Consider the following 19,817-nt stretch of genomic DNA (forward strand, 5'->3'; position numbering starts at 1 on the left):
CAGCAAATAATATAGATTTTATTCTAAAGGCAAGGGACATTCATTGGAATGCTATAAGCAGGGGATTTATATAAATATATTATATAGCATTATATTATAATGCTATAGTATTATTTTTCTTCTAAAAACTGCTGTGTGCAGCACTAACTGCAGGGGGCAGAATGAGAACAGGGAGGAAGTTTAGGAGGCTGTTACAGTAGCCCAGGTAAATGATGAAGGTGGTTTGGATTAGGGTGGCCACAGTAAATATGATCAGTAGACAAAGTTGGGATATATTTTGGAGGTAGGACCTATAATATTTGCTGATGAATTTTATATGGGAGGTTATAGGAAGAAAGGAAAGAACTGACTCCCAGTGTTGATTTAATAGCAGCATATTTGGAATGGCTGTTAGTCACCTAGGTAGAGATAATGAGAAAGCAGTGAATATGTTGTTGAGAGTTGAGATAATCATGCGCCTTAGTAGTGAGCAGCATAATGTAAGTTATGGGCACAGATTGTGGAGCAGAATGCCAGGGTTCGTATTTCAGCTTTGCCACTTACCAGCACTGTGGCCTTAAGTAAGTTACTTAAACGTTCTGTTCCCAACGTTCTGATCCACTAGGAAGGGAACAATAATATATACTTCATAGGATTCAATGAGTTAAATATGTAGCCCACTAAGAACGATGCCCAATGTAAAGGCTATACAAACCTTAAGTACTATTAGCCCATTGTTATCTTCAGTGCCTGCAAGGTCCTCTCATGGAATTCTCCCCAACAAAGGTACCCAGCTGAGTGGGTCCCCACACTAACAACAGATTCTCTGGACACCAGCTAGGTGTACAATAATTCAACTTAATGGTGGCACTGTCTACCTAGAACCAGCATTGTACCCTACATGTTTAAGAGGTTCCATCCCACAGACTGCTGTACTTCAGATGCCAGTCCCAAGTCCTGGGCCACCCTCACTTCTCACCAACTGGCTATAAATGGGGGTTTCTAAGCCCCATTTTTTTCAGGTTCAGTTTGCTAGAATGGCTTATAGAACTTAGGAAAATACATATGTTGGCTGGTTTTCTCTAAAGGATACAACTCAGGAACAGCTAAATGTAAGAGATGCACAGGGGGAGGATTTGGGGAGTCTCTGTATCTTCTTTTGGCTTTGCTACTCTCCTAGCACCTTGACATGTTCAAACGGGAAGCCCTCCAAATCCCGTTGTTTAGGAGTTTTTATGAAAGTTTCATTACATAGGCATGACTGATTAAATTATTGGCCATTAGTGACTGAACTCAATCTCTAGGCCCTCCACCCCCTGGAGGTTTGGGGGTGAGGGTGGGGATGGGACTGAAAATTACAACCATCAACCCTCTAATCAAGTCTTGGTCCTTTTGGCAACCTGCCCTATCCCTAAGCTATCTAGGGATCCTGAGCATACTACTCATTGATTAGCATACAAAGGATACTCTTAACAAGTCAAGGGCTTTAGGAGCTGTGGCTTAGACACTGGGGGTTTCTAAGACCAAATATGTATCCACCCTTACACCACACCACTCTAACGTTGAAAAGTGACCTTAAATATACCTCATATATAGGTCATATATGTTGTTTTGTGTCCTTAAAAAACCTTTTATTATTATATATGGCAAATATGGAAAACTGCATACCACTACACAGGTCAGAAGGGAAACCCTTTTTCACCACCCTAGCAACCTTCCACTTGTCAGGTCTCCTCCCGCTCCAATCCCCTTTCTCCTCCCAAGAATAACGGCTATCCTGATGTGTACGGCAATCATTTCCTTTTCTGTTTTATCACCTCAGCCTGCATCCCTAAACACTATTGTTTCATCTATTTTCGTTCTTTTTTTTAATATATGTCTTAGAGCTCTTTTTTTATTGAAAGAATCCCATTTCTCCTCTTTTCCTTGGAATTTATTTGTTGAAACACCAGATTAACTGCCCTGTCATTTTCTGTAACCTGAATTTTGTTGATTGCATTCTGTGGCATAATTTAACTTTTTTTTTTTTGTCTTTTTTTTTCTTGTAAATTGATGGCTGCATCACTTTGTGATCAAAAATCATTATATTTCTGTTCAACAAGGATATTAGACAAATTTAACAGATCAGGAGGGATATTTGTAATATCTAAAATGGGAGAGACAAAAAAAAAAAAAAAAGACAAAGACTGTAATACATCTGGCAATCCAGTTAACAAAGGATGCACAAGATCTTTGGAAAGTTTTCTCTGTTGCCCTGGACTATGTAGCTCACTTGGCTGGAGTGTCATCCCTCACACAGAAAGGTTATGGGTTTGGTTCCTGCTCAGGGCACATATCCAGGTTGCAGGTTTGATCCCCAGTCAGGGTACATACAGGAGGCAACCAATCTCTCCCTGTCCTCCCCGCCCCCAACTTCCTCTTTCTCTCTCTAAAAGCAATGAAAAAAAATGTGTTCAGGTGAGGATTTAAAAGAAAAATTTAAGAAAGTTTTATCTATTAAAATACATAAAAGATTTGAAAAAAATAGATGCACTTGTGGATGTGAAAATTCAAGGGGATAAGGTATATTGGTAAAAACTACCTTTCCAGACATTCTTACAGTTAGGATTCTACAGGTAAATGATTTCTGCTAATCAGGTACATTTAAGTAAGATTTGGAAGGTAGACATAAGGCAAAGGCCTTCTTCCTGCTGCTTTGTGTTTTGGCTGGCAAGCATGGTAGTGAAGATAATATATTTTCTGCAGCAGCTTTGTAGGACACAATCATTGCTTCTTGGGTATTGAGTACTTTTTGCTACAGTATCTTCTTGACTCCTGAATTGTAGCTGCAGAAGTATATCTTAACATCAGTGACTCCTGTTGTGGGGTCTTGATTCTCCATTGTCCTAATGGATTGGAAAAGTGGTAGCAGCTCTCTTAACAGTCCAGTGCTGCACAATTGTCCTGAGATTCATTTCTGATGGCCGATGCTGAAGCCCACTCTTCCAGCCCTTTAAACAAATATCTAAGTACTAATTTCTGTATTAAATCCCTATATTTAAAATAGCAAGATCTATTTTCCTGCAACTGAATGCAGAATCATACAATAGTAAAGATATAAAATCTTCCCAAGTTATTCTACACAATCAATCCCAATCAAAATTTTAAAATGGAACAACACCTAAAATGTATATGGAATAAAGGTCTGCAAATATGTAATTAAAAAAAAAATGTTCTCGCCTTACTATATATTGAAAATATTAAGTCTATGGTTAATTTAATAATTGATGGTACTAGGTGATGGGATTAAGTTCATTATATTATTTTTACTTTTGTGTGCCTGAAGTTTTCCATAATAATGTAAAAAGAATACTCAATTTGGTGTTCAAATAGTTAGGGTTGGAATTATAAATTTGGGACTCATCAAAATAAAGATAACATTTAAAGCCATGGGACCGGATGAAACCATTTAGGGAGAATGTCAATAGAAAAGAAAATGGGGCTAAAATGTGAGCAACTCTAGTATTTAGAAGTAAAAAAAAAAAAATAGATAAAGTAAAGTAGACTGAGAAAGTGCCATAAGGTGAGAGGAAACCGGGAAGTGAGATGTTCTGGAAGCCCAGAGAAGAAAATGTTTCAAAAATGTGGAAGTTGTTGAGTGTGTCAAATGCTACCTAAAGGCTAAAATAAGAACTGAATTTATCTTTTGAATTTGTCAAGACATAAGTTTATACAGTTGTTTGGAGAAATTTTGCTTTAAAGGGGAGCACAAAAATTAAGTAGGGGCTGGAGAAAAGAGAAAAAAGTTTTTTGTTCTCTTTTCAGGTACTTGATATTAAGGCCTCTTAGTATACTGGTAGAATGATCTAATTGGAAGCAGGAAAACAGAGACACAGGAGGAAAACAGTAACAGAAGAATCAAGGTCCTGAATGAAATAAACAAAAGTACATGTAGAGGAAATATTTCTTTCATGTGTAACAGGAATGAAGGCAATATTTACAGGTTCAGATAAATATAGATGGACAGATTCGGTGGAAGGAAGATGAGGTTGTTTGTGCCTATTCCCACACCTTTTACTCTCTTAAGCCTCAATTCTCACAAGTAACATGGGGAGTAACTACTTTATATAATTCCTGAGGATCCAACGACTAAAGAGCCAACACACTCGATATTAACATAGTGGGAAACTGTTATTAATACTCCTAGTTTAAATCTCCATTAACTCAACAAAATTATCAATCTCTCCTTTTGCATTTAACAAAATACCATGACTAAAAATAACTATAATGAATGTAACTTAAGGGGGTTGAGGGTGCCAGAGGAGACTTTCCTGAGACATTTAAACTGAAAGCTAAATTAGGTGTAGACATTAATGTGACAAAGCTGAGTGCTAGAGGAGTTTAAGGAGGTTTAGAAAAAAAGAAAAGAGAAACATTTAGAAACAAGCAAACAAAATTCCACTGTGGCTATCAATCAAGAGCCACATCATGAAGCAACTAAAGGTATGGTAACATTCATCCTCAGTGATTTCCAACACCGCTTGTGGGTCAGAATGGGGCTCTTAAGAAATGAACATAATATAAGTATCTTAGCTCTTGCTGAAGCAAGCTCAAGTCCACTAAGACATAAGAACAATTTATGGACTTTGATTAGACCATAAACTATAAACCTAGGAGGGAAAGCAGGTTTCCTGTTTCCTGTCTACTCTGTTGACAGAGGTGATGAGTGCTGAGTAGATGATTTTTTTAGGTTTGTTCAAGCTCAGCAGTAATGTATGGGCCCACTGTCCCTATCTGCCATGTATACTGAGAGCACATAGGAGAGAGTAGCATGTAAACTACTCTTTTGCCATCCCTGAGCTAAGATAGCAACTTAGTAACTACTTTATAGAGTAAAAAATTCTTTGTTATTTTCTCTAAAAACTGGTCTATAAATATTAACAGAAGTGCAACTCTGCTAAAAAAAAAAAAAATCAGCACTCACAAAATAAGCAGGAACAGCTGAAGGAGCCAAAAATCGAAATATTATTTTCTTACTATTAGGGAAACTTGCATGATTTTCAACATGGAGCAAGTCTTAAACATTCCAAAAGAACAATATAGAAATGTGGGAACCAAAGGGAAATAAAGTGCAACTTGGAATATTTCCTGAAAACAGGTGTACAAATGGTGAATCAGAATCTTGTGTTTATGTAAGTAGTCAGAAGACATCACATGGCCAGGAAGCTTCAAATGCACCCAGTATAAACACAAGGAGGGAAAAATGTTCCTGAATAAAGATAAAGTTTCAAAAAGAGGAGTATTTCTATATATTCTGTAACATTTCTATAGCACTGAATAGTGTTGGCACATTTTGGCCTTCATCATTAGGACACTGACCCATGTAACTTAACAATACAAACAGCCTTTTCTGTGCTAAACTTGACTCATATTTAATAATAGAAACAATATTGTTCATAGAGAAAATATCAACGGTTACAATTATCTTTAAAATGTACTTCTTAGAGACACAATTAAATACATTTAAATGTGTAAACTATTCAAAACCAAAAAGATTAATTTGCATTGGAGAGAAATCTGCACCTACACATTTTCTTGCTATATAAACTGTATTTTCTCCTGCTAAGATTTCGAGCTCATTTTTGAATATACAAACAAACGCTTTTCATGGCTAACGCTACAAAAAAGCTGATCAGATACCCTTCTGACTTAAACTTCCATTTTTAATATCGGTCGTTTTCTGTTAAAACTGTATTAAAACTTGTCCTATCGTTTAAAAACGTTCAACTAATACCAATTTAGCCTCTCCAAACACACCAGGCACAAATTCTTCTTTGATTGACTTACTACTTAAGGAAAGTAAAGTTTGTTCAATTGTGACTCGCTAGTAGTCGAATCCGTGAGAACTGTTACCGAGTCAACTTTCTGTTAAAGAGGCAAGAGAAGTAAGATAACCAGGTACACGGGTCTAAGGTGATTTAGCCACCTGCTACGCTTGCTGAAATGCAGATTACCCGTTCCCCTCCCCAGTCCTACCGAATAGCTTTACGGACCCGCTCCCCAGAAATTTCGAACCGTGGTCCCGCACGATACCAACCACCTAACCTTAGAAAGCAAAATTAGCTTCATTGTTTTCGACAAGGTTTTGACAAAACGTTTTTGATAAAGGATCGTTCGAGTCGAAGGGGAAATTCTAAAACATTAAGATGATCGCTCCACTCTACCTCGTCCAGAGAGAGCTGAGAGCGGCTAACGAGGGGAGCACACGCTGAGCGCCCCAGGCGTCACCGCAAACCTGAACAGTCTATTTCTTCTGAGACTAAAGAAACTGGGGGCCAGAGCTCGAAGGAGACAGGGCCCACTTACTCAACCCTAACTGTGCATGGAACTGTGCTTTTTGACCCCTTTATGGTCTTTCCTAGGGTTACTCGCGGTGCCTCCAGCCCAGTCTTCAGTGTCGTCTCCACCCAGCCAGCGCTGGATAAGGCAGAAGTATCCACGCGCGACGGTCACAATCCCCGCGTCCGGGGGCCGCGCTTGCGCAGCAAGGCGCTAAGCTCGCTGCGAAGTTCGTTTCCTGACTTCTCAAGGAAGTGGCCTTGCGTCACTTCCGGCCCCCTCTCTAGCTGCCATCTTGTGTCCCCGCGTGTGCGCGCTTATTCTCAGCTGGTCTGCCAAAGACCCCCTGAGCGCCAACCCTAGTCCCCCGCGCGGCCCCGTTTTCTCTCCAACAAGGTACAAAAAGGCTGTGGACGCCAGCGTGGGAGGAGGACGGGAACGGGGGCGGGAAGTGCCCGGAAGGAGCGAGACAGGGAGGGACAGGGCTGAGGAGAGGAAGGCGATGCGACGGACAGGCGCACCCACTCAGGCTGACTCTCGGGGTCGAGGTCGAGCCAGGGGCGGCTGCCCTGGGGGCGAGGCGACGCCGTCTCTTCCTCCACCTCGCGGCGGAACCCGAGGACAGGAGCCTCAGGTACCGCGAGGCTTTCGGAGAGTGGCCGGGCCGGGCAGGCCCTGGCTAGGCCGAGGCCGAGGCCGGGCCGGGGCCGGGGTGGGGGGTGCTGCCCGGGTGTGGGTTAGAGCCCACTTCCCGGGCCTGTAAAGAGGTGGGGAATTTGGGGGTGGGGGGAGCGGGTAAGAAGTTGGGTGTTCTTTGCGCCCTCTCGAAACTGAAATTGGGGGATTCGCGGGATGGATTTGGGATCCAGGCCTCGGCCTGTGTAGGATATTTGCTCTGCTGGTGTGATGGGAAATAACGAGCGTGGAATGCTAGAGTGAACTAGACTTTTCCTCGCTGAGGGTTTCCTGTTTTTCTAGATGAAAGAAACTATCATGAACCAAGAGAAACTCGCCAAACTGCAGGCACAAGTGCGCATTGGTGGGAAAGTAAGTTTTAATAGTTCGTTTTTTTTTTTGAGTTTTAAGGTTTAGGGCTCCCCCCCTCTTTTGCTTTTCTGATATTGATGGCATGTCACTTTGTAGAGGGCCTTTCACAGAGCTAGCAAAGTGGTGAGAGGGGGCGGAGGATTAAATTGTATACACAGTGTACTGTGTATCGGTGAATCATGCAGGTTGCATACTCGGGGAAAAGAAGCAAGAGAGTCGAAATGAAAGAGCACTTAAGCTACAAACATTGTTGTTTTTTTATGTAAACATACTTTCCAGTGTTACAATGTTTTAAGTAGAACGAAAGTGTTTCCTAATTAGTTTTAAAAAATGTGTCATTTAAGTTACATATCATTGTGGCCATTTTGCCTCTGTCTTGTTTTGGCCCAAGTTGTCTACTTAATAATGAGAAGTTGGTGTCTTTTGTAAATTGAGGCCTTTTTGTAATGCTTCTTTAGCCAATGCAATCCAGTTTAGTAGTTGTGTATTTTCTAGGGCGAAGATCTTTCTTATAGGTACATTTTGTAATTTAAGAGCAGTGACCATGGATTTGAAAATATTAACCCAAGTTGGTATCTTTTCATTTTGACTTTGCAGTTAGGCTAAAACAGAGAGAATGAGAGTGTTTGCTGGTGTGGTTTTAAATGATCTGTTTTTGATTAATTGGTTTTTCCTGGTGGATACTGAGCCCTTACAAGGGGATTTATTTTTTTAACGTCGTGAGTTTTTAGATTGTTTTCTAAGTAATTTACTTAAATAGGAAGTGTGCTCTAGACAGAGGTAAACCTGGTTATGACTTGCATTGTTAGCACATTCCTAGTATTTAACAAGGCGTGGTATATAGCCTGTTGGAATAGAGCATGTCTTCACTTGGTAAAACTTGTAAGGTATTCACTTGTGTGGTAAAAGCTTCCATACTGCAAGTTTATTACCTACTAGTTTTTCTCAACTTTAAGCATTTACGTTCAAGTAGAATCTATTGTGAAATAGCCAAAAGTTGCACTTAAACTTAAATAGCAGTCCAGATTTGCACCTACCTATTTCAGTAGGTGTTTCTTGTCCTTTTTTAGCAATTATTATAACCTAGGTGTGGCCTTCAAGTGCCAGAGAAAACTCATCTTGTTCTTTGTGGGTCAGTGTTTGGATGCTCTTATACTCATGTTTTTATCCATCATGCCTTCTGGTACAGGTTTCAGGAGTAATTTGAATAATGTGCTTGTGTTTCCATTTTTTGTTATTACTTTGAATGTTAGTCTTTAACATGTGAGAGAAATCATTTTAGGTAAAGGAAAGGCGAGGTTTTCCAGGATCCTTAAGGCTGATGTAAGATTAAATTTTACTTGCTTAGTAGTTAATAGAGGAAGTATTTCTGTCATTGTAATGATGGAAATGTTTTTTTTTTTACCATTTAAGAAATCTACTTACGGGATGTGAAATTAGGCGAGTTGGTTTTGCCTTAGAGAGAACTGCAAGTGTTGTAAAAGCTCTTTATTTCAGTATCTGATCAGAGCATTGATGATAACTTAATTATTTTGGTGAAAATTGAACCCTTCATATGTGAAGTATATGAAAACTGTAGAAAGCATGCTGGTTAGGTTTTTGTTTTTTTTTAATCTTATATAGTAGTTTCTTAGAATGCCTTTTAGAGAGGATTGTTTGGAAACCAGGTGTCTACATGACCACTTCTATTTTTAAAGGTTTTTCAGGTGGTTGGTAACCAATATTCTATGTAGCTATCGACATTTTCTTCGATTAAACCATGGTTTATATAGGCCAAACAAAATTCAGATAGTTTAAAGTAGATAGGAGGGTTTTAAGGCAGGTAGGGGGAAAAAGACATCTTTAAAAAAGATTTCACAGTGTAATATACATAGTGCAATAGAAGCATTTTCAAGATATAGAAATGGAAGTGATTTGGCTGGGTGGGGTCGTTAATTGTAGAGTTTAGGGAAAACAGAAGAGATAATGGCTTGAACAGGATTTTAAAAGGATGATCAGAATTGGTATGGAGGTTGGGGACAGTGAGGTAGATAGGTGGTTGTCTTTCCATGAAGAGCCTTAAGTACAATGTAAAAGGCTTAGTTTATATGAGAGAGTCTGTAAGTGTTATTAAAGAGCTTTAAGCAGAATATGGGTGATCAGATTTTCCTGGTTTTGGAAGTTTATAGGATATTTTACAGAAAGGGGAGATTGGAGACTTAGCATGTGCAAGAGACCGCAAGTTTTCCTGAAGCCTATTTATATTCATTCACTCAAGTTACTGAGTACCTTCAATGAGCCAGATACTATTCTAGATACTGAGTTTTATAGCAGTAAATAGAAGCCCTCAGGAGTTTACATTCTAGTGAAGGGGGACAAACAATAAAATACACTTAATCTCTGTTGGTGGTATTATAAAGAGAAGTAAACCTGGGGTGAATGTGGGAGTTGCTATTTGATACAGGGACATAAGAGCAAAGATCTATAGTGAGGGAGGAAGCCATGCAGATGCTAGGTGAGAGCTTTTGTCCGAAAGCGCATTGGGCCTGTTTAAGTAACAGAGAGGTTTATTTGGCTGAAGATGAGTTTTAATTAATGTAAAAACAAAGAAGGTTGGTAGTTCTAGATATTGAGCTTCTAAATGAGGCTTAATTTAGGTTGACACATGCCACCTCTTTGATCACGTTAGAGCAGATAATGTAAAAAGTAGAACGTTGAAAAGATCATTTATACCTGACAAAACTAGAACTGTAGAAATTAAGAATTTGTAGATAATTCCTTTCCTTTCCCTCCTTTGGCTCCCACCATTGCTTTAACCTGCCTACTCACTACATAAAAGTTCGTGGTCATGGTAATTTTCTTACACCAACCCAAAGGTCAGAAAGGAATTTGAAACTGTTTCCATTGGAAAATGTCTGGTATTTAAGTGTAAATGTGTGCTTTTTTTCCTGTCCTCTGCAATTTAGGGCACTGCTCGTAGAAAGAAGAAGGTGGTTCACAGAACAGCTACTGCAGATGATAAAAAACTTCAGTTCTCCTTGAAGAAGTTAGGGGTAAACAATATCTCTGGTATTGAAGAGGTAAGTGTCAAGTTTTATTTCTTTATAAAAGCAAGATTTTTCTGAAAAAAGGTTTACTCTTCATAAATTTTAAATGATTTTTTTTTACTCTACTTTCAACAAAATATTTTATATTCCTCTAAGATGTTTATATTTTATTAATGAGTATCAAGGAGATTGCAAAGCCTGCAAGCCATTAGATTGCATGCACTTTCCCATTCCACCTGTGCTTCAGAGTGAAATACTAGTTAGCCAGATGTCATTTTTTGCCTAATAAAATGTTGGTTTTAAAAGGGTTTTGGTGGGTGTTGCTCATTTAAATTTTTTTTTTTTTTCTATACAGGTAAATATGTTCACAAACCAAGGAACAGTGATCCACTTTAACAACCCTAAAGTTCAGGCATCTCTGGCAGCGAACACTTTCACCATTACAGGCCACGCTGAGACAAAGCAGCTGACAGAAATGCTACCCAGCATCTTAAATCAGCTTGGTGCAGACAGTCTGACTAGTTTAAGGAGACTAGCTGAAGCTCTGCCCAAACAATGTGAGTTTTACATGGCTACTTATTTATCAGTAGATTTCTAAGATCTCAGGGTGCAAAGTGGATATGAATATCTTCAAATTTGGAAATGCCACCTTTCCTCTAAAAAAAAAATAACCATTTTTACACTGATTTTAATTAAGTATTCTTAGTGTATGCAATAATTTATAGTATGCGGTGATCATTATACGTGTTTTTTTCCTACTAGCTTTCTTGCTTTGGATGAGAGGCTTTAAAATGTTTCCCTTTATTAGCTGGAAATGATGAAAATGTTAATTTTGGGCTTTTTTGATAACTGGCAATTTAAAATTAATTAAAGATATAAGTTACCAGATTTTGTCAGTTGTATATCTACAACTGATATTACCAATAATTTGTAAGAATTGGCCAGCCACTATTCTGGTGCTTGTAATTATAGTATGATAAGGACTTAGGTCAGGGCAGAAAATACTGTAGTTGAATTCAAGTGTACATCATGGGTATGGCTACTTTATGCAGAAGCCTTCTGGTTAAAATTTTGAAGACTAGGAATGTAGAAGCAAGACAGGCTTATTAGTCACTTAATTATCTGTTTTTCTAGGCACTCATTTAACTCTGCTTTAGTTTGGATGGGGGGGGGTGTCGTTGTCCCCCCAACCCCCGCACATTGAGTGGCCTAAGAGTTTCTGGAAAGTCTTCGCCTTTCAGAGCTGAACTAGGCATTAAAGCAGCCCACTGAAAATCATGGGACTGTTACTGTGAGGTCCCAACTCATGTAGTTCACTTTCCTATGTAATAAAAGGAAATTGGATGCTTACACTCAAAAACACTGAATTTTTTATTATTATTTCAGTAAAGGTTTGTTGAGCATCTCCCTTATACCATGCATAGCACAACAGTATTTGAGAAAACAGTGTCTTAATTTGCCTCCCAAAATAAATCTTACCGTAATTTGGTATGTGGGTTTACCTGTACCCTGTGGTCTCCGTATTCTCATGCTACCTCAGTGTCTGTGGTGAGCCAGAGGGATTGAAAGGGTGGGCTTGGAATTTGGTTTGTTGTCTCTTACCTGGTGTTCTTGCTTATTTGTAGAATATCATGTTATTGTTAGTGCTGTAGATGGAATCCCAAATGTCACATCATGAATATAAACATTTTATCTGTTCTTTTGGTTAATGTTTGTTGAAGACTTAGACAAATTTGTGGGTAACGTTTACACTTTCCTTTTATAGCTGTGGATGGAAAAGCACCACTTGCTACAGGAGAGGATGATGATGATGAAGTTCCAGGTAGGAACCTTCACTTGTGGTTAAACTGGAGAATTTAGTTCAAGGGAGAATAAAGAATCTTACTCTGTAAAAAAGACTACCTAGAGGGAGGTGATATAAAGTGAGGAGGCAGGGCGGCGGGGACGTGGTGATGGGGGACATGAATGTCCCTGGGAGTTGTATTTTTGGACTTGGCTGCCTTTTTCTGTTTGGGATCCCAAGTAGTTGGAGGGTACAGAACCTTAAGTATTGAATGAATAAATAAGTATATTGTTACTTAAATTCAGTAACTACTTACAGATTACAAATGACCTTTGTTTCCTACTATGAGATACATATAAGAAGGCATGGAGAAGTTATTTAGTTATCTGGGGATACAACCAATCTAAAGTCAGAAAAACTTCTTTGGCAATCATGAGGCATTTTCTATGTTAACTGTTACTGAATAATTTTTTTGTGTCATAAAACAATTATATATGGGGCAGTAGAATCATTCGATCATAAATAATTCCACTCCGCCTGGACAGGTGTCCTTAGGAATCCAGGAAAACTTCAGAATTGTGTGTCATGGTACTCTGGCTCTGCCCTCCACATTGACTGATATATTGTATTGCTTACGTTTAATTCTTGGGGTGGGATGGGAATGGGAAGAGTATCTGCATATTCTTTGAGCACAGTGTTTATGTCATTGGCAAATTAATAACTTCCCCTGTTTCTCTTCTTTTAATTATATGCCAAAATATATACTCAAAATGTGCCAGATGGGTAGTGGTCTGTCTCATTGGAAATAAACAGTGTTTAAATTTATATCCTGATTTATCTGTAAGATATATTTTGAGAGCATTTACTTATCACCTCCTAAGATCTGTATTTGTAGATTTGCGTTTTTTTTCTGAGTTTCTACCTTTTAAATCTTTTTCTAGATCTTGTGGAGAATTTTGATGAGGCTTCCAAGAATGAAGCAAACTGAATTGAGTCAACTTCTGAAGAAGATAAACTTGAAGAAGTTACTGGGAGCTGCTATTTTGTATTATGACTGCTTTTTCAAATTTTGTTTATGGATCTGATAAAATCTAGATCTCTAATATTTTTAAGCCCTAGCCCCTTGGACACTGCAGCTCTTTTCAGTTTTTGCTTATACACAGATCATTTTTTTGCAGCTAATTAAGCTGAAGAAGCCTGGGAATAAAGTTTGAAACCAAGGTTAATAAAGTTCTTTGCCTAGTATAGTTTTTTTTTTTTAAATTTCATTGACACTGATTTGTACACAGAAAGCAAAGCTGTTTGTAGAAAGCTAATCATGGCATGTAATATGACAGATAATCTTTGATGGAATTTTATTATTAAAGATTTAACATGATAGTATAACAGAACACAGGTGGTATAAAGTTCTCATGTTTGAAAACTTCTCCATTAGCCCTCAGGGGTTCTGTGGTTTATATGATGGGTATAAATATAAGATGGGAATAGAATATTTTTTCATGGGCATGCAAGGGTTTTTTTCTCTCAATATTGTCTATATCGTAACATACTTGAGTGCCTTATATGTAAATTCACACTTAATTTTCTCTCATTTAATCCTCAATCTATGAAATAGGAACTAGTTGCTCCATTTTGTAGATGTAACCAAAAGTTACTCCAAAGAAGTAAAAGTAGTTAACCCCTTCTATGTAGGAGATATCTGGGGGAAAAGTAGAAAGTCATCATGACTTTCTCCTAAGTGATAACACTAAATAGGGCTACTTTTTTCTTTTTTTAAAATTAACATAGAGTAAAATTGATGTGTGTGCAGTTGTAAGAATTTTAACACACAACACATGTAACTGCCGCCATAATCAAGATACTGAACAGTTTTATCACCCCAGAAAGTTCCCTCAATATTAGGGCTACTTCAGATACTGAGGTTTCCCTCAAAAAGTAGGACCACTTTTTAAAAAATTGAATTAGCAATTATAACCATGAAAGTACTTAAAAATTTTTACAAATGAGAATTAATTATGTGTCATCTGTACTAAGGCCAGAAGAAAATTGTCTCAGTTTCTGTTTCAACAATAGGAATTCATTTTATTGATACTTTTAAAATTTATTTTTAGAAAGGGGAAGGGAGGAAGAAGGGGGGAGAAACATCAATCTGGCCTCTCACATGAGCTCCAAGGCACCCCCAACCCCTGACCCAGAATTGAAGAGGTAACCTTTTGCTTTGTGGACCAATGCCCAGCTCTCTGAGCCACACCAGCCAGGGCAAGAATTCATTTTAAATTTTCATACCAACTTGCAGATACCTTTTGAAGGTCCTGTATAGCTATATCTAAAAAGCAATATTAAATATTACCTACCAAAAATGAAACATAAATGGTATTCACATATCTTTACATTGTATTTTTTGTAAGTATGTGTAACAGTTCTGTTAAAGTATACTGCTGCAGTAACAAGGACTCCCAAACCTCAATGGTTTAAAAAGTTAAACAATTACATGTTTCCAGACCTGTGGGTTAGGTTACGATCCAGTATATACTCACTCCAGGCCCCAGACTAATGGAGCAGCATCTGGAGCACTCAGCTTCCTGGCAGAGGCAGGGGATGGTAGGTCATGTGTTGGTTCTTAAAGCTATTAGAATTGTCACTTGCATGTAACCAACCAAAGCATTTGGAATGGATCAGTGAGGGCAGAGGACTGGGAAGATCTGGAGCGGGGCCTGAAGGTTTGCATTTTTGGTGAACTTTCAGGTGATGCCGATGCTGCAGGTCCTGTGGCCGTCCTTTGAGTAGCACAGATTTTCACTGGGTGACTGACGGGCTGACTTGAGCACGTGAACGATGCCACTGAATATCCGGTGGTTTACCCTGGATCTGTATAAGTAAACATTGCAATAGATTTCCAGGCCAGGCCTATCCCAGGGCAACTTGCTTGCAGCAAAGGCCAGCTCTGGTTAATCCTGTTTGCCTGTATTTTCCAACCACCTCTGAAAATATTTCTTTAGTCCATTTAAATAATTTGGTATGTGTCAGAGGCTATGAATTAATCAAGGATTTTCTTGTAATACCTTCAATATCCAGAGAGGCAGGGTTATTATGTTACAATTACAAATGACTAAAAATTTTAGTTGCTTACAAAGGTTTGTCACCCATGATGTTAGTGGATTGGCCCCACTCTTCCCCCAGGAGCAGCTTCTGATCCGAACCTTGGCAGTCTCAGGACAGTGAAAAGAAATAGCAAACAACTGGCTGGCTCTTCAAACTTACGTTGGGAAGTGATGCTCATCATTATTAACCAAATTTCACCAGCCAGAGCAGGTCATACAAGTCAAGTCTGATAGCCAAAGAACTGGGCAAGCATAATCCCTCCCTAGAGCAGTACAGCAGCTCGTTTTTTAATACAATCTGCCATATTATTATTTTTCTGTAATGGTCCACAATTGCTGTGACTGTTACATGCATGTTAAGCACTGTACCACTTGTGTTCTATCTCATTGCTTATAACAGTCCCCCGAAAAGAGCTACATTGTACAGATAAGGAAGCCATCTTTAAAAGGTGAAATTGCTCTTGCGAGGTCACATAGCCCCTTAAGTGGCAGGATGAGACTGAAACCCAGGTCTGCTCTGGACCTACTTAGAATTTTGGGCCCTGGCAGGCTGCAGAAGCAGATGATTCTGATCTGGCTGAACTTTTGGCTATTGCCCAATATTAAGACTAACCCTGGGCCAAACTAGCTTTCAGCTGGATTGGAACAAGGGCTACCCTAATGAAGAGACAGACATCAATTTTGATCTAAGAACTCGATTAATACCCTTTTTTGAAATAAACTGGAGTATATTTGGGCCATCCCTGTAACAGCCATGTGTGCACAGGGCAGAAAGCTATATTCTAAATTTTTAGAAACAAATTTAGAAATGGGCTCAAGATCACTAAAGTTTGGATTTAATTATTAATCATTTTTCTCCATTACATAACACTGGATTCTTTAGTAGATTATCCCTCTCCCCCAAAGATAATGTCATTTTTTAAAAGATACTTGTTTACTGTTATGGAGAGAAGGGAAGAAGAGAGGGAGAGAAACATCAATATATGAGAAATATATCAGTTGCCTCTCGCATGCCCCCCCCCCCAACTGGAGGCCTGGCCCCTAACCCAGGCACGTGCCCTGGCTGGGAATCAAACAGGCAGCCTTTTGGTCCGCATGTGGGCACTCAATCCACTGAGCGACACCAGCCAGGGCTACCTCTTTTTCTTTTTTTCTTCTTTCTCTCTCTTTTTAGCTTTCTTTTTTTTGGAGAAAATTCTTAAGAGAATGAATAACAGTTTTTAGCTTTTCCAATATAATGATTAGAAAAGTCTTCTAGTCACATAATTTTTCATCACTCCAATCAGCACAGTCTTGGATGCCGTTTTTGCAGCGAGTTCTGGGAATGCAGGCACAGTCGGCAAAGAAAACAGTTTCACATCTCCAGCCTGGACACTCTGGGCACTGTAAAACTAGAAAGTTTTATTTATTTTTAAAAGCATAATTTAAAATATCAAGGTGGGCTCCAAAAGATGCTATTGGAAATGAAATGGCCCTTTGGGTCTTAAAAATATTAGTGAAAATTGTCCGAGGGGAAAATTGTAGATGCTAATATTAAAGATTCTACACATTTGGGTGGAAGAATTCATACTTTGAAAGCCCAGAAGAATGCCACCTCTCTCCATCTGCTTGCAAATGAGCACATCGACTTGCTCCGTAAACAAAGAAGGGTCCATGTGAGTATGTTCAGTAAGTGGGGAAGAAAATCAGTATTTGCTAATTGGTAGCTGGCAAGAAGAAAAGAATCTGTTTATACTTTTAGCTTTTTGTTGCCAACACATTGTTAGATAACATGCACTGCCCAGGCAGCGTTTCTTTTTCTGCTTTCCATGAAGACCAGGCAAAAGGCAAGAAATGATCTCTGTAGGGTATTATATTTCTGATAAACTTTGTATATACTGATTAAGGTCATGAGATACTGGAACTGCCTCTAGGGCCGTGGTTCTAATAATCCCACCTTGCCAGATTGCAAACCATCAAGGGTGCTGGACAGGGTTAAACCACCTTGGAGAACGCTGGGCGGCAGAAAGGAGAGTGGGAGAAGGAGGAGAAGCAAAGGAGTAACAAAGGTTAAATAAACAAAAAAATCTTTGAGAGCCAAAGCATTCAAACGCCTCTTCTTTGATCTTTACCAAAATTTCCAAAGACATCCAAAAAGAATTTCACAGCAGAAAAGAGTCCATCAAGATTAGTATTTTCCTTTGTTAATCTTTGCAAATCTGGTTTTATTTGCTTTTTAGCTAGAGATATAATTAATATTCAATAAATGTAAGCTATTATCCTTTTTTCCTCCTGTACTAATTCCAAGATGCCTTGCCTAGTACTCTGTGTCCTAGCCAAAACTGCTTTTAGTTTATGCTAGTCATTTCTAGAAATCGCTACTTCTTTCTGACATGTGAATTATTTTTAAACTCAAGAATAATACAGACTTATTTTTAAGAAAAGTCTTCACGTGATTAAATCTTTATAATAAAAAATAGGTAAGCTACTAGAAATGACAGTTGCTTAATTGTGAATTTAAATATACTTAGGAAGTTTTCTAAGTATGTGTTAATTGATATCATTGAACCCATTAAAATATGAATCACATATTTTCATTTTTACCTGATTCATCTGAACAATCGCCACAGTCATTTCTTGTGTCACACACCTTGTCCACATACGTCCATGTCTCCTGGTTGGGACACTTGAATATCAGGTTTTGTGGGAGACTGCTGGGCACTTGGCCTAAGTTAAACAAAGGTATTATTTCTCATAGAAATCATTTGTGCATGGTAATGCTTTAATTATAACTCTAAATTTTAATTATTCCTTGCTGGTGCCTGTTCTGTCGTTTCAATTATTTGTCCCCCTCACCACAGTAGGCGGCAGATTCATCTTCGCCATGACTGCAGTCCAGCTTGCCGTTACAAAGCAGGGAGGGCGGCAAGCAAGTCGTGAGGTCCTCACACAGGAAGCCAAGGTGCTGTGAAGCTGTTTTGCACTGGCGGTATGGCCAGTCTGGAAGATTTATAAGACAAGTACGGAATGTTGACGCATGCATCTACAACCCTGAACATCAACCTTTGATAATGTAACAATCTGCTTCCTCCTTCCCACTTCTGCTGCTTTCCATTGTTCCTTTTTTTTGTTATTTTTTCTCCATTTCTTTTTTCTCCCCTTTTGTTCCAAAACGCTCTAGGTCTACTTAGCTTGCATTTCTTGCCATAGCACTGGCATTTGGGAAAACAAGTGTGAGCTCACTCCTGCCTGAGAAGGAACTGAAGGTGTCTGGCGACGGGAGTCAACCAGTCCCGGCTCTGGTGTGAGCTTTGCTGTGGGCTGGTTCCATGGAGCCCCCTCCTTAGTTTCTTAGCTAGAAATAGCTACAGATAACTTGCTACACCAACCTTTAGGGGACATTGTGAGTTAAATTGAGATCACTGTTTAAATGCAATGAATTTGCACACACAAAAATGAATGGGAGTTTGTCAAACTAAGTGATGGTATTTTTAAAAATGTTTAAGTACTATACAATTTTGATGGTGTCCTAGCCGGGTGGTTCAGTTGGTTGGGGGCATTGTCCCCTACACCAAAAGGTTGTGGATTCTGTTCCAGGTCAGGGCACGTGCCTATGTTGCCATTAGATCCCTGGCCTAGGCACGTACAATCCCTGGCTGGGGGTTGCTTACAGAAGACAACCAATCAATCTCTCTGTCTCTCTCATCAATAAACATATCCTTGGGTGAGGGAAAACATTTTTTAAATTTGATGGAAGTTAATATGTAAATAACAGATTGATGGCACTTATATCTCAAACGTACTTTCACCTAAAATAATGTATTTCCAGAAAATTCTAGTTTGGTGTGTGGAGTAGTAAACAGGCTGGTTTAGCATTGGTGAGCAGTGGGTAAAAGTGCATTTTGCATCTTAAAAGTTTTGTTTTTGGGACCAGGTTGATAATTAAGAGGCAGGTGACCCACAGTTTATATCCTTTAATTCATGAGGTGCTTGACATTGTGATTATGACTGATTTTTCTCAAATTACTAACAATATTTAACGCCCCACCCCACCTAATTTAATACCAAATTACATACTCTTCTGTACTGTTCATCACTGTTTCCCTAGTCTCCCTTATTACAGCAAAAAGTCTTTGAAGGTGGAAACCATGTCCTGTGTAGCCTTTGGAGTTAGGCAGACCTAAATTGGAACTTTGGCTTGTCCGTCAACCAGCTCTAGGACCTTGGGCAAGTCACCCAACTTCCCAGAGTCTGAGTTCATAATGGTGATAACAGCAGCTACCTCATCACTCTGTTGAAATGAGTGAAATAAAGATAAGATGTGTGCGGTGTCTAGAGCAGTGGCGGCCCATACCAGGGGCCAACCGCCCATCATCAGAAGACTCACCCATTAAAAGATTTTTTAATTTATTGATTTGAGAAAGGGGAGGAGGGGGGAGAGAGAGATAGAGAGGCATTGATTTGTGGCTCTAGTTATTTATACATTCATTGGTTGATTCTTGTATGTGCCCTGACCAGGGATCAAACCCACAGCCTTGGTGTATTGCGACGATGCTCTCACTAACTGAGCTACCCTACCAGGGC

General features: G+C 39.0%; 1 protein-coding gene across 2 annotated transcripts; it reads left to right on the plus strand.

Annotated features, from left to right (window-relative positions):
* The first annotated feature begins 6,565 nt into the window (after positions 1 to 6,565).
* BTF3 (basic transcription factor 3) lies at positions 6,566 to 13,383 on the plus strand. Of its 2 annotated transcripts, none has more exons than XM_054578490.1 (6): positions 6,566 to 6,693; positions 7,276 to 7,344; positions 10,290 to 10,403; positions 10,726 to 10,927; positions 12,136 to 12,192; positions 13,095 to 13,383. In XM_054578490.1, exons 2-6 carry the CDS (start codon positions 7,276 to 7,278, stop codon positions 13,139 to 13,141), a joined length of 489 nt encoding a protein of 162 aa, XP_054434465.1. In that variant the 5' UTR covers positions 6,566 to 6,693; the 3' UTR covers positions 13,142 to 13,383. The 2 variants fall into 2 exon arrangements, with proteins under 2 accessions (XP_054434465.1, XP_054434464.1); XM_054578489.1 differs by lacking the exon at positions 6,566 to 6,693 and adding an exon at positions 6,753 to 6,931.
* Positions 13,384 to 19,817: the final 6,434 nt, after the last annotated feature.

This window comes from Pteronotus mesoamericanus, unplaced genomic scaffold (assembly GCF_021234165.1).
Source record: "Pteronotus mesoamericanus isolate MK-2021 breed Mesoamerican mustached bat unplaced genomic scaffold, CSHL_Meso_final contig_50, whole genome shotgun sequence".
In the NCBI taxonomy this organism is placed as follows: Eukaryota; Metazoa; Chordata; class Mammalia; order Chiroptera; family Mormoopidae; genus Pteronotus; species Pteronotus mesoamericanus.

Bases quoted from the DNA above. Each gene is read 5' to 3' on its own strand.
- BTF3 (XM_054578489.1), top strand. From the start codon at position 6,800: ATGCGACGGACAGGCGCACCCACTCAGGCTGACTCTCGGGGTCGAGGT. The intron at 6,932-7,275 runs GTACCGCGAGGC...CTGTTTTTCTAG, and splicing joins CCCGAGGACAGGAGCCTCAG to ATGAAAGAAACTATCATGAA. The intron at 10,928-12,135 runs GTGAGTTTTACA...TTCCTTTTATAG, and splicing joins TGAAGCTCTGCCCAAACAAT to CTGTGGATGGAAAAGCACCA.